Source organism: Acomys russatus, chromosome 17 (genome assembly GCF_903995435.1).
Source record: "Acomys russatus chromosome 17, mAcoRus1.1, whole genome shotgun sequence".
Classification (NCBI taxonomy): Eukaryota; Metazoa; Chordata; class Mammalia; order Rodentia; family Muridae; genus Acomys; species Acomys russatus.
Genome location: NC_067153.1, coordinates 63,672,637 through 63,686,046, shown reverse-complemented (window position 1 = coordinate 63,686,046; position 13,410 = coordinate 63,672,637). Strand labels below are relative to the sequence as shown.

The following is a 13,410-nucleotide window of genomic DNA, read 5'->3' as shown; positions in this document are numbered from 1 at the left end:
GCAGAGCTTTGATGAGAGGTGAGAACTGTACCTGCTTTGAGTATAAGCGTAAGTAGTTAGAACACGTTAGACATTATATTGGCTTGGGAGCTGGCGCCGTGGCCTCTCTGGCCGTGGATAGCTGGCACAGTTTACAGTACCAGGCACGCATTCCTTCCCGTTGAGTGGGCTTTAAGTCCAGCCGGACGGCTGTTGTTCACCCCTATGATAAAAGTGTCATTATTGCACCACTGTAGGACCTTTCTGGTCCAGTCATCACCGTGGCCCGGAGGAGGCTTTATGGCTGGGGAGCGCTGCTGATTGTTTCCCCCTTGGAGGCACCTCCATCACTGTGAGAGCCAGTCCTCGAGGAGTGCCAGGGCCATTCCTGCAAATCCTGCGCCCTGAGTGTGTGAGCGTGTGACAGCTCCATCAATAGGGCCTTACCTTTCATGTTGCCTCCTGGGAAGCAACAAAGAGCAATAGCAGTAGCCCATTTGTTTTGAGAGTTTCTTTCTTTCTTATTTGGTTTTTTGAGACGGGGTTCCTCTGTGTAGCCTTGGCTGTCCTAGCCTCACTTTGTAGACCAGGCTGGTCTCGAACTCACTGTGATCCACCTGCCTCTGCCTCCCGAGTGCTGGGATTAAAAGCGTGCGCCACCTTGAGCTGCCCTTGATCAAAAATTCAAAGGGAGTTTGGCGCCATTTTGTTTTGTCTTCCTAGATAGTCTATGGCTCTTGGAAAATTATCACCACAAGTAGCATAGCTTCATTTGAGCTATTTATATATGTATACACACGCACTGGTGTGTTACACACGCATTTTTGAGTATATGTACAGTAGTATTTCCCCATGTTTTCCCCATCATCCTCGGTGTTGTCTTTCCCTCTTCTCTCCCTCCTTGCTTCCTTCCTCCCAGACAGCGCCCTCCACCCTGTCTTCCCATCTCCCACTTCCTCCCCTGCTACAGCCACCCCCCCCCCCCCGCCGCTACCCAACGTGGCCTTTTTTGCTTTCCTGGCTTCTATGGTTACCTGGGTTACACACATTTGAAGACTCAGAGCTAGGATCCGCACTTAGAGAGAAATGTGGCGTTTGCCTTCCTGGGTCTGGGTTACCTCATTCAGTAGAAAATGTTCCGGTTCCATCTGGTTACTTGGACAGTTCATGGTTTCAGTTTTCTTCATAGCTGAATAGTATTCCACTGTGTGTAGTTATCACACCCTCACCCGCATTTGTTGTTACTTGTTTTCTTGATCTTAGCCATTCTGATGGAGGGTGGTGGTGGAAATCTCAAAATGATTTTTTCCACATCTGTCTGTCTGTCTGTCTGTCTATCTGTCTGTCTTTATCTTCATCATCATCACCATCATCATCTATCTACTTATTTGCATGTATGTGTGAGTGTGTGAGTGTGTGTTTGCGTGTGTGGCATGCACATATGGTGGCAGAGGACACCTTGTGAAAGTCGGTTTTCCATCGCTACCACGTGGGTCCCAGCAATTGAACTCAGGTCACAGAGCTTGGCAGCAGCGCCTTTACCTGCTGAGCTACCTTACCAGCCCCTTAAAGCATTTTAAATTTGCATTTCTAAGGGTGTTGACCACTTTGAGGTATTTATTAAAGATTTTATATCTTATTTTGAGAACACTCTGATCAGAACCATATCTTTTTTTTTGGCTTTTTGAGACAGAGTTTCTCTGTGTAGCCCTGGCTGTCCTGGACTCGCTCTGTAGACCAGGTTAGCCTCAAACTCACAGAGATCCACCTGCCTCTGCCTCCCTAGTGCTGGGATTAAAGGCGTGCGCCATCACAACCGGCTCCATTTTTTTTTTTTTTAAATGGGAACATTTGCTTTCTTGGCTCTGGCTTTTAGCTCTTTATTTCATGTACTCTGGGTGTTAATCCTCTACCAGATGCACAGCTGGCAAAGAGTCTCCCCGACTCCTTGGCTTCCTCTTTACTCAAATGATCCTTTCCTTTGCTGTCCAGGAGCTTTCCAGTTTTATGAGACCATATTTGTTAATTTTGGCCTTAATTCCTGAATGAACGGAATCTTATTTAGAGAGTCCTTTCCTATTCCTGCGTCATGTAGGACACTGCTTCTGTTTTCTTCTGGCTGTTCAGCATTTCAAGTCTCATGCTGAGGCCCACTTGGCGTTGGCTTTTATGCAGCGTCATAGATGTGGCTCTAATTTCACTCTTCTGCACGTGAGCAGAGCTTTCATTCACAAAGTGTCTCAGTGCGCCTTCCCTTCCCACTGTTCAAGCAGCTTTCTCCAGGGGTCTTTTTCCTCCTCTCTCTGGCTTCCCTGGCCCCTCATACTTTGCTTGAATTTCTTTGCTACCCGCCTGCCTCCTCAAAGGCTTCTTCATGTCCCTGGAGGTCCTGCCAGGGGCGGGGGGAAGGAGGAAGGACCTGTGACCTGTGACCTCCTGGAGGAAGCGGAGACACATGTGTGCACGGTTGTCTGGCCTGGGTGGAGTTGCCTGTGGTATTGCACTACATGCCAAGGATGCCTTCCTCATAGCATCTCTCGAGTGTCTGGCATGTCGAGTTTCCGCTTGCTCTTTCTTGGAGTTGTATCCTCAGAGACCCCAACTATCCTACCCTCAGGATTCACCAGGTGCCAGGAGAGGAAATGGAACAGGACTGTCATCCCTCTAAACAAAACCCTACGAGTCAGAGGCTCGGCAGACCCCAGGGAGCGGCTGCATCATTTGTAGGATGCTTTCCTCCTGGGGTCTGAGGTTGGACCACCTGCTCCTCCTCCTGCTAGGCCAGGGATCGAATCCATCCTGGGAGAACCCCAGGCCCCTCGCTTCTGCTCCCAGCCTCCCAGGAGCAGCTTTTTAGGTGCACATGTTATTTATCCGTTGGAAGGGGTTTGGCTTGCCCCAGCTGGAGGGGCCTCGGGTGGTGTGTTGGGAGGGATAGGGCTACAGGACTGGCTGCTGCCGTACAGATCCTGGCTGAATATACCTGCTTGGTGTGTGGGGCAGGTGTTGTCTCACTGGTGATTGCTGGGTTGGGCCAAAGGAGGGACCGAGTGCCCTGCTTTTCTGTGCCATTTCTACATCATGGAGTGTCCTTGCTGTGCCACCTCTGCCAGTCTCCCGGCTGCTCAGGGCCTGGGCTGCCTCTGTGAGGCTGGGTCTTCTTTGTCCATGGCGTGTGGCACCTCCCCTGCTCCCTATGCCATCCTCTTCTCCGCACGCAGGCTCTCTGCTTTCTCATTCCTCTGCACGCAGGCTCTCTGCTTTCTCATTCTCCAAGAAGCCTTCTTTGAATACCCCTAGTGATGCCAACCGTTGCCCGGAACCACGGCTCACGCTTCCAGATGCTTCTCTGGCTTGCAGGGCAGGGCCTGGGTCTCCTACCTCGGGCTCTGCACGTGCCGTGGATCCATTCCCCAGGTGTGTCAGAGCAGGTCAGCCGCAGCAAGCGGCAGACACAGTCAGGCTGAGAACATCTTGCTCTCCAAGGCCCAGCCCAGGGACGGGAGGGGATAAAAGTCTCGTGCCAGGGCCCCAGGGCAGAAGCACACACACCGTGACCATCTCCAGTCTGTCTGAAGCTGCGGGCCTGTCTGCCTCTGCCATGTCTCTCTCCCCATGCCGGGCTCAGGGGGCCTTCAGCGCTCGCTCAGCGTGTTCTGCGTTCTCGGGGGCTCGGGGCAGGGCTGGCTTCAGCAGCAGGAGCCTTAGCTCCTCCAGGAGATGCCGAGGAAGCTCTTGTGAGAGGGCCTGGGGGGCGCGGGCCAGGCAAGGGGTACGGTCTGGGCTTTCCCAGTGCCCTCCTGGGGGCATCCAAGCAGTGACCATCGACCAGAGTCTGCTGACCCCACTGAAGATTGACGTTGACCCCCAGTTCCAGGCGGTGAAGACACAGGAGACCCGAGAGATCAGAACCCTCAACAACCAGTTTGCCTCCTTCATCGACAAGGTGAGGGGTGAACAGCCTGGGTGTGCAGCCTAGCCCTTGCTCCTGGGCCTCCCACAGACATCTGCTCTAGAGGAGACGGACTAGAGTGAGGAAACCACCTTCTTCCGCCACTTTGCTAATCGCTGCAGTGGCAGGGAAGTCCTCCCCAGTTCTAGCTAGAGTCTTTCTGGTTTGCCAATGCCCTGTTCTTCCATGGCTGGGCTTTGGGGATGGAGAGCCAGTATTTAATGATGAGGGATCTGCTCTGTATTGTCCTATCCAATCATGGGGTGTGCTCAGGCTCTATAGGAGGGCTTGAGGCTCCTCCACCCAGGCGGGCGTGGAAGGGCCCACAGGAGGGTCTCTGAGGCTTTCCTCTGCAGAGCCTGTGCCTGGGGAGTGCCAGGAGCCTCAGGACCCTGTGTCTGGCTGCAGGTGCGCTTCCTGGAGCAGCAGAACAAGGTCCTGGAGACCAAGTGGGGGCTGCTGCAGCAGCTTCAGGGGAACCATAGCCCCGAGGGCCTGGAATCCATCTTCGAAGCCTGCCTGGCCCAGCTCAGGCAGCAGCTGGAGGAGCTGCAGAGAGAGCGAGGGGCTTTGGACTCTGAGCTGAAGACCTATCGGGACCAGGAGGATGAGTATAAGTCCAAGTAGGCAGCAGACATTTCTGTGTGTCCAGGGGGTGGCGTGTGGAGTGCTCTGCCAGCCTCAGGGTCTCCCGGCCCGGTGCTGCATGACGGGCCTCCGTTCTGTCCCTTGACTTCCTCTCTCCTGAATCACAAGGTTACCTGTAATATGTAGAGGGACCCCCTTCCCCCCAGGACCAGAGAGACCTGGGAGAAATGTTGAGGTCTTTTTCCAGAGGGCCCAGGCCTGGCCTCAAGGGTCCACCTGTCTGGCCAGGACTGGGAAGGGCTTATTTAAACAACACCTTGATAGCTTTCTCGAGAAATTCCTGTTTAGCAGGCTGTGGGCTAACGTGACTCAGATGTCTTCTGGTCTTGGGCGGAGGGCAGTTACTTTAGTGCATCCAGGCCTATGGTGTGATTCACAGCTGGACTGTGGTTCCAGGTTCTCTACCTAGGCTGCCTGGTGGTACATATGGCCCCTGGCTGGGGGATGGTGAGGGCTGGAGGTCAGACACAGGCCGCCTAGTGTTACATTCTATTACTGTTAAGTTCTGGGAAATCATGCCCTCCTTTTGTGGTCTCCAGGGCTACCGGGAAAACAATAGGGCAGGTGCCATAGGGGAAGAGGAATCCAAGCTTTCGGATCTGTTGTGGGGAGTGCAGGTCCCCTGAGGAAACCCATGTCTCCTGCTCAGCGATGTCTGAATGCTTGGGAAACCATGGAGACATATAGTCTCCTGTCCTGTGGGATAGTCCGACACAGAGGAATAGACAGGGTATGACAAGCCCCCCCCCCCGAAAGGAAATGAGAGAAAGGTCAATGGTGGCTCCTGACTTGAGGACTCTGAAGACAAGGGTGCTCAGGGATGGGGTGGGGTGGCTAGTGCAGGGGCAAACTCTGACCTGGTGCCCGATTCTCCTTCCCCATTTGCAGGTATGACCAGGAAGCTCATCAGCATGCCTCGGTGCAGAATGACTTTGTGGTCCTTAAGAAGGTAGGAGAGGCTCAGAGGCTTCCCTCAGAAGGCCCCCACGATGCCCTAACCCTGGCCCTGGGCTGTGGGGCTGGAGAGTGGAGATGCTGACTGAGGACACGTTGTCCCTCTGCGTGCAGCTGCCCCTGTCAGGATGGGATACTTACCTAGACGTAAAGGCCAGATATGAGTGAGGTGCTCTTTGGCAGGCTCTGGGCTCACTGCAGAGGCCAAGAGGGTGGGAGGCAGGGGCAGGGGCACAGTAGGTTGGGGTTAATCAGGGATAGTGTCCTGTAGAAAGGGCAGGGCAGGGCAGGGAGAAAAAGAGGGCCTTCAGACACAGTGTGTGCCGTGAGAGGAAGTGGAGGAACCCAATGGTTTCTGTCTCCCCAGGATCTGGATGAGGTTTTCATGAGCAAGATGGATTTGGAAGGCAAGCTGGGGTCTCTGAAAGAGTACGTCTGTTTCCTGAGGCGTCTGTATGAAGAGGTAAGGACCTGTGTAGAAAAGAAAGGGGCAGGCTGGGCAGGCTCCCTGTGGCCCTGAGGGGAGCCCCTAGAGGAGAAGCCTATTGCAATGGCTCTGGTGTGTGGTCATTCGTCGTCGTTTGACAACCAGTGTGACTGTCATCACCAGCCACCGGTGTGAGAGTTTATCCGCGAAGAACACAGGCAGCACCTCACAGTGCTTGTGCTGGGAGGCAGACAGAAACGGCAGCCTCAGTAAATATAAATTCCGTACTCTGTTAGGAGGCAACAGATGCTACAGAGGACAGGGCCGGAGGGCCGGAAACACGGATAGGTGGCAATCGCAAATAAGCCTGGTGTGGAAGGCAAAATCAGGCTGGGAACATGGAGGAGGGAAGGAGATCTCCAGGCGGGTAGTTTCTGAGACTCGGGGCAGGAGTTGTGTCCTCAGCCAGAGACACCGCGAGGTGACCAACGCGACCAGGCCAGGAGGATGGTGGAGTGTGGGGAGTGAGAGGTGCAGCAGGGACAGGGGGGTTTGGGGCCTCGTGAGGTTTTCCCCTTTACCACCCACACTTTAAAAGTCACCGGAGACCACCCTAGTGGTTCTTACCCTGCAAATCTGGACCTCCATTGGGTGATGGGCAAGTGGATGGACGTTCAGGGGACAGAGGACAGGGGACAGGGAGCAATGGTGGTAGACACTGAGTTTGCGTCTCCCATAGGAACTGGGACAGCTGCAGACCCAGGCAAGTGACACGTCTGTGGCGCTGTCCATGGATAGACATCCCTCGTGGGGACAGGGGACAGGGGACAGGGAGCCATGGTGGTAGACACTGAGTTTGCGGCTCCCATAGGAACTGGGACAGCTGCAGACCCAGGCAAGTGACACGTCTGTGGCGCTGTCCATGGATAGACATCCCTCGTGGGGACAGGGGACAGGGGACAGGGAGCCATGGTGGTAGACACTGAGTTTGCAGCTCCCATAGGAACTGGGACAGCTGCAGACCCAGGCAAGTGACACGTCTGTGGCGCTGTCCATGGATAGACATCCCTCGTGGGGACAGGGGACAGGGAGCCTTGGTGGTAGACACTGAGTTTGCGGCTCCCATAGGAACTGGGACAGCTGCAGACCCAGGCAAGTGACACGTCTGTGGCGCTGTCCATGGATAGACATCCCTCGTGGGGACAGGGGACAGGGAGCCTTGGTGGTAGACACTGAGTTTGCGGCTCCCATAGGAACTGGGACAGCTGCAGACCCAGGCAAGTGACACGTCTGTGGCGCTGTCCATGGATAATAACCGCTTCTTGGACTTCGGTGACATCATCGCTGAGGTCCGCGCCCGCTATGAAGAGATCACTCGGACTAGCAAGGCCGAGGCCGAGGCCGTGTTCCAGACCAAGGTGCTGTGGCCCAAAGAGCAAGCTGAGAATGGCTGGGTGGTCCTGTTCACTCTGGTCCTAGTGGGGGCAGCTCTGCTAACGAGCTTGAGGTTTGGGGTCCAGAGGGCAGGGCTCTGTCCACAGCTCAGGAGAGGGTGGCAATAACAAGAAGCTAGGAGACAGGCTCTGACTACTGTGTCCTGTGCATGAGCAGTTGGCCTGCACCCGGAAAACGCAATGGCAGGAGAGGCCGTTTCCCGGGGGCGGGGGGAAGACGGCATGTCCCCAGTTCTAGGGTCAGAGGTAGCTGTCGACTCAACCGATGGTGCCACCCTTGTGCCCTCAGTACCAGGAACTTCAAGCCTCAGCCCAGCTTCAAGGACACAGCATGAAGGAAGCCCAGGCACAGATTTCCCAGCTTCGGCAGGCCATCCAGAGGCTGCAGAGTCAGATCGGGAGCGTCAAGAAGCAGGTAGGCTCCCAGCAGCCATTGCAGCATCCACCCTGCTTGCTACTTGCCTGGTCCCTCCACAGCTAATCGTTTGTTTCCTGTCCGGGCTTATACACGGAGGATGTGCATAAGAGGAACTGGGTCGTGTCGGGGAGTCTGCAGGCAGATCTTCAAGTCACCCCTGAACTGCCACGGGGTCCCAGTCTGCACGCTGGCTTTCCTGGGGCAGAGCCCTTGTACTGTACAGTGCCGGGAGTTCTGCCACTTAAGAGCCTACACTCCAGTGGACGTCTTGCTTTTTTTTTTTTTTTTTTTTTTTTTTTTTTTTTTGCCTTTTTCCGAGAGAGATTTCGCTTAATTCTCCAGCTCACCTCTTCTTTTGGCTCTCCTTACACAAGTACACAGGAACCTAACAGCAAACACTTTTCTGGTTTCCCTTTAGGGAAAGTGTGTGAGAGAGGGGCGAGAGCCTGAGAAAGGGAGATGGGCCTATGTGCAAGCCCTCTCAGGAGGAGACCTCACAGAAGGCTGAGGAGCTCTGAGGTGGCCTGCCCTTCCAGAAGGGACGAGCGATGGCTTACTAGCTATCCAGTCTGTGCTCATGTTTCTCAAAGCAGAAGACTGGATTTGAGACCCACAGTGGGTGCCGAGTGTAGGCTGCAGTCACTAAGTATTTGTGTGGGAGCATGTGCAAGACACTCAGTGGTCATGTGGGTGGTGGTGTCTCCACTCCCACTCTCACGACCTCACAGCAAGTGCTCCTGTCCCCTGACTCACCTCTACAGCCTTCCCAAACATGCTTTTTATTTAAAGTTAACTTTAGTTAGCCAGGTGCGGTGGTACACACCTGTTATCCCAGCACTTGGGGAGGCGGAGGTAGGCAGATCTCTGTGAGTTCAAGGCCAGCCTGGTCTACGAAGGGAGTCCAGGACAACCAAGGCTACACAGAGAAACCCTGTCTTGGGGAAAAAAACCCCAAAACTTTATTTGTATAGGTATTTTGCCTGCAAGTTATCTGTATATCATGTGTGTGTGTGTGTGTGTGTGTGTGTGTGTGTGTGTGTGTGTGTGTGTGTTTCTGGTGCCCATGGAGGCCAGAAGAAGGTGTTGAATTTCCTGGAACTGTAGTTACAGTGTGAGCCACCATGTGGCTGCTGGGAATTGAACCTGGGTACTCTCGAAGACCAGCCAGAGCTCTTAACCACTGAACCGTCTTTCTACCGCATTGACTTCTATTTTATTCATCTATTTATTCTTATCTTTATGTGATTGGTGCTTTGCTTGCATGTACAGCTGCGCACCCACTTTTAAAAGAAGCACTCCAGGTCCAGCCCTGAGGAGCCATGGCCTCTTACCCGCGGCATGTGCCTGTCCTCGGAGAGCCTGAGAGATGGGCTTCTCATGCTGCCTCTGTGTGCTGTGCCCCCACAGGGCCCCCCACAGCCTTCCTGAGACATGGAGAGATCTTGTTCCTGTTCTGGGGCATCTGTGTGGGGACAGAGCAGGGGCAGCCTTTGGCGTGTTTCTTCATTTCTGAATCTGAGGTGATGCTGGGCCACCCACATATCTCTGCGCTTCTGTCCACTCCTAGTTCCTCAGTGCTCAGTGAGTGGGCTTGGGACCCACACTAGGTACCATGTGCTGTCACGATGGTTAACTGAGTATGCCAGTCAAGACCTTGCTTACAAAAAGATCATATTCTGAGGTTCTGGGCAGATATGAAGATGTTGGGGGACCCCACTGAGCACACTGAACTCTCTGTGGAAAAAGAAACTATTAGGCAACATTTTCCTTAGGATGAGAGAGGCTGGGCACGGTCTGTCCACGCATAATTTTGAGTTCATGAGATTAAGGTCTGTCTGGGTCTTCAAATTATATCCATGGTGGGTGTTTTGAGAGGCTCTGACAGGCTTACAGGCATTTCCTCCTTCATTTCTACTCCCCTCTAGACTGACAGTCTGCAGTCAGCTGTCGTGGATGCCGAGCAGCATGGGGAGACGGCTCTGAGGGATGCTCAGGCCAAGCTGGATGAGCTGGAGGCTGCTCTGAGAACAGCCAAGCAGGACATGGCACGGATGCTGCGCGAGTACCAGGAGCTGATGGGCACAAAGTTGTCCCTGGATGTGGAGATCGCCACCTATCGAAGGCTGCTGGAGAGCGAGGAGTGCAGGTGGGTGTGGGGAGGACCTGGGGATGTGCGACAGGCTTTGGGGAGACCGAAGGCCAGCACAGGCCTCTCTTTGCTGGAGGACATTCTGAGAGATTTTTCTGACACTGCCAATCACTAAGGGCAACCAACTCTGCTGGGAGGGATTTGAAGTGGGGGGGGGGCTTATATTCTTAGCATTTCCTCTCTTGTCCTTCCTCCTCCAGGATATCTAAGGAGCACAGGAGCCAGGTCACTGTCTGTAAGTATGGGCACACTTGAGAGTAGAGTTCCCTTGGGGTGCTGAGGACCCTGCTGTGACCCTAGTGCATCTCTTGGCAGCTACAGCAGAAGGCAGCATTGTTGTGCCTGGAGGAATTGGTGGAGGCCAAGTGGTCACATCTGGAGGATTTTGTAGAGGCCAAATGGATATGCCTGGAAGAATTGGTGGAGGCCAAATGGTCACATCTGGAGGAGTTTGTAGAGGCCAAATGGTTGTGCCTGGAAGAATTGGTACAGGCCAAGTGGTCAAGGCTGGAGGACTTGACAGAGGCCAAGTGGTTGTGCCCGGAAGAATTAATGAAGGCCAAGTGGTTGTGCCCGGAAGAATTAATGAAGGCCAAGTGGGTGTGCCCGGAGAATTAATGAGGCCAAGGTGGTTTGCCCGGAAGAATAATGAGGCCAAGTGGGTGTGCCCGGAAGAAGATTATGAAGGGCAAGTGGTTGTCCCGGAAGAATTAATGAAGGCCAAGTGGTTGTCCGTGCCCGAGATATAGGCCAATTTTCAAGAGGCCAAGTGGTTGTGCCCGGAAGAATTAATGAAGGCCAATTGGTTGTCCCGGAAGAATTAATGAAGGCCAAGTGGTTGTGCCCGGAAGAATTAATGAAGGCCAAGTGGTTGTGCCCGGAAGAATTAATGAAGGCCAAGTGGTTGTGCCCGGAAGAATTAATGAAGGCCAAGTGGTTGTGCCCGGAAGAATTAATGAAGGCCAAGTGGTCATGCCTGGAAGAGATTGTGGAGGCCAAGTGGTCATGCCTGGAAGAGACTGTGGAGGCCAAGTGGTCAAGCCTAGAGGAGATTGTGGAGGCCAGGTGGTCATGCCTGGAAGAGATTGTGGAGGCCAAGTGGTCATGCCTGGAAGAGATTGTGGAGGCCAGGTGGTCATGCCTGGAAGAGATTGTGGAGGCCAGGTGGTCATGCCTGGAAGAGGTTGTGGAGGCCAAGTGGTCAAGCCTGGAGGAGATTGTGGAGGCCAGGTGGTCATGCCTGAAGAGATTGAGGCCAATGTCATGCCTGGAAGAGGTTGTGGAGGCCAAGTGGTCATGCCTGGAAGAGATTGTGGAGGCCAAGTGGTTCAAGCCTGGAAAGAGATTGTGGAGGCCAAGTGGTCAAGCCTAGAGGAGATTGTGGAGGCCAAGTGGTCATGCCTGGAAGAGATTGTGGAGGCCAAGTGGTCATGCCTGGAAGAGGTTGTGGAGGCCAAGTGGTCAAGCCTAGAGGAGATTGTGGAGGCCAGGTGGTCATGCCTGGAAGAGGTTGTGGAGGCCAAGTGGTCAAGCCTGGAGGAGATTGTGGAGGCCAAGTGGTCATGCCTGGAAGAGATTGTGGAGGCCAAGTGGTCATGCCTGGAAGAGGTTGTGGAGGCCAAGTGGTCATGCCTGGAAGAGATTGTGGAGGCCAAGTGGTCAAGCCTAGAAGAGATTGTGGAGGCCAAGTGGTCAAGCCTAGAGGAGATTGTGGAGGCCAGGTGGTCATGCCTGGAAGAGATTGTGGAGGCCAAGTGGTCATGCCTGGAAGAGATTGTGGAGGCCAAGTGGTCATGCCTGGAAGAGTTGGTGATAGCCACATGGGCACTTGCTGGAAAGGCAGTTTTGGGCCTGGAAGCTGTTCTAGCATTGTAACGGGCGGCTTTGATACCCCCCAGGGGTCTGGGTTCAGCCCCAGCATGGGTTTCTGCTCTGTGTCTGGCTCTGGCTTCAGTTCTGGCTCTGGCTCCAGCTGCCGCACCATTTTGAAGAAGACAGTGGAGTCAAGTCGGAAGACATCTGTCATTTATTGAGTGACCAGGCAGTGGCATGTCTTGTCAGCCCAGCAACCCTGTTCCCACCCATCCCCCATGCCCAGTGTCCACAGCCCAAGGTAGCCCAATGAGCAACAGAGAAAAATCAATAAAGTCTGGCCTGCTGTTCCAAATGCTCAGCTGGCCTTGCCCTGCATACTCATTTGAATCTCATTTGTGTATGTGTGTATGTGTGTGTGTGTCCATGTCCCACGTGGTGCACAGGCTCTGTCCTCCCACAGGCAGCAGTTTCCACTCCCTTGACCATGGTCTTCAGGCTGGGAGATCTTCCAGTTGGGCTTTGGTGAGAGTCTATCCCTCATTCATATATCCTTCAGTGGCCAGGAGTGGGGACTGGAAACCAGGAGAGCCACTCAGTCCCGTCCCTTGTGCTCCTCGGTCGCTGTGAAGTGTCATAGCACCCAGTCCTCCCACCTCTTTGAAGACTGTGTTCAGAGTCAAGCCACCTTTGCTGCTATGAACCAGCAGTGGGATTCCTCTGACAGGCTCTGAGTACCACATCTCTCTTGCCCTGTCTACTTCTGCACCCCCAGCACAGTCCCCCCTCCCACCTGTGAGCCTGAGGACTGGCCTCCTGACCCAGTGTTGGGGCTTGTGGGAGGCCTGGTGCCTGTTACCCTTCCATTACCATCTCAGAGCCTTGACCTGGCCTTGGTGCTCCTGGCTAGGAACATATTAGTAGGTGCCCAGTCCACCCCAGATGCTCAGCAATGGCCTTGGAGTGGGTTCTAAGGGCATTTAGAGCAGAAGCCGAAAGGCAGGGACAAAGGTGCCCTATGGCAAGTGTTGCCTCTATGTCACGCTTACCAGAGATTCAACTCTGCCCCCAGCTTGCACATCTTACCAGAAAAACATAAGCTGTGCGTCTCTCCAGCCCACTTCTCCTTGGAAGGAAATCCGGGGACTATCTACAGTGTCACGTGTGTCCTGTGGCATCTCCCTGGGCATCATGACCATCTTATGAAGGAAGGCTTTAGGCCCCCTGGACACACCGCTCCCTCTCCCACGTCCCAGATGGTGCTGTGGCTTGCTTGTTTCCCATTAAGGCTGTATGCTCTGGTCATGACCTTAGGCGGTCTCCTGCTCCTTCCCAAGTCTGCATCACATTTTTCTTCTAGAAATGGAGCTGCCAGACCCTTCCTGAGCCTTGTATGTATTATCAGTATGCCTTGTTGACACTTGTTATATTTTAAAATAGCCTTAGTTAACCTGGGACAGGGCAGATATCAATCCTCTAAACTACCTCCCATAATGGGGCAGGTGTGGGATCCCTGCCCCAATCCCATGCCATCTGCTTCCAATAACTTCTATCAAGCTACCTCCCATCCATAATCCTAAATACTTGCTAATGTTCTTTATCTGGGCCGAATCTTCC

At 53.9% G+C, this 13,410-nt stretch overlaps 1 protein-coding gene across 1 annotated transcript; it reads left to right on the top strand.

Annotated features, from left to right (window-relative positions):
- The first annotated feature begins 3,261 nt into the window (after positions 1-3,261).
- Positions 3,262-12,021, top strand: LOC127201702 (keratin, type II cytoskeletal 78-like). Its single transcript, XM_051160393.1, is given in 12 exon segments — positions 3,262-3,925; positions 4,340-4,554; positions 5,468-5,528; positions 5,901-5,996; positions 7,214-7,378; positions 7,704-7,829; positions 9,758-9,978; positions 10,182-10,216; positions 10,297-10,593; positions 10,596-10,787; positions 10,790-11,316; positions 11,319-12,021. Coding segments are annotated over 12 exon segments (2,976 nt in total). The 5' UTR covers positions 3,262-3,580; the 3' UTR covers positions 12,015-12,021.
- The last annotated feature ends 1,389 nt before the right edge of the window (positions 12,022-13,410 follow it).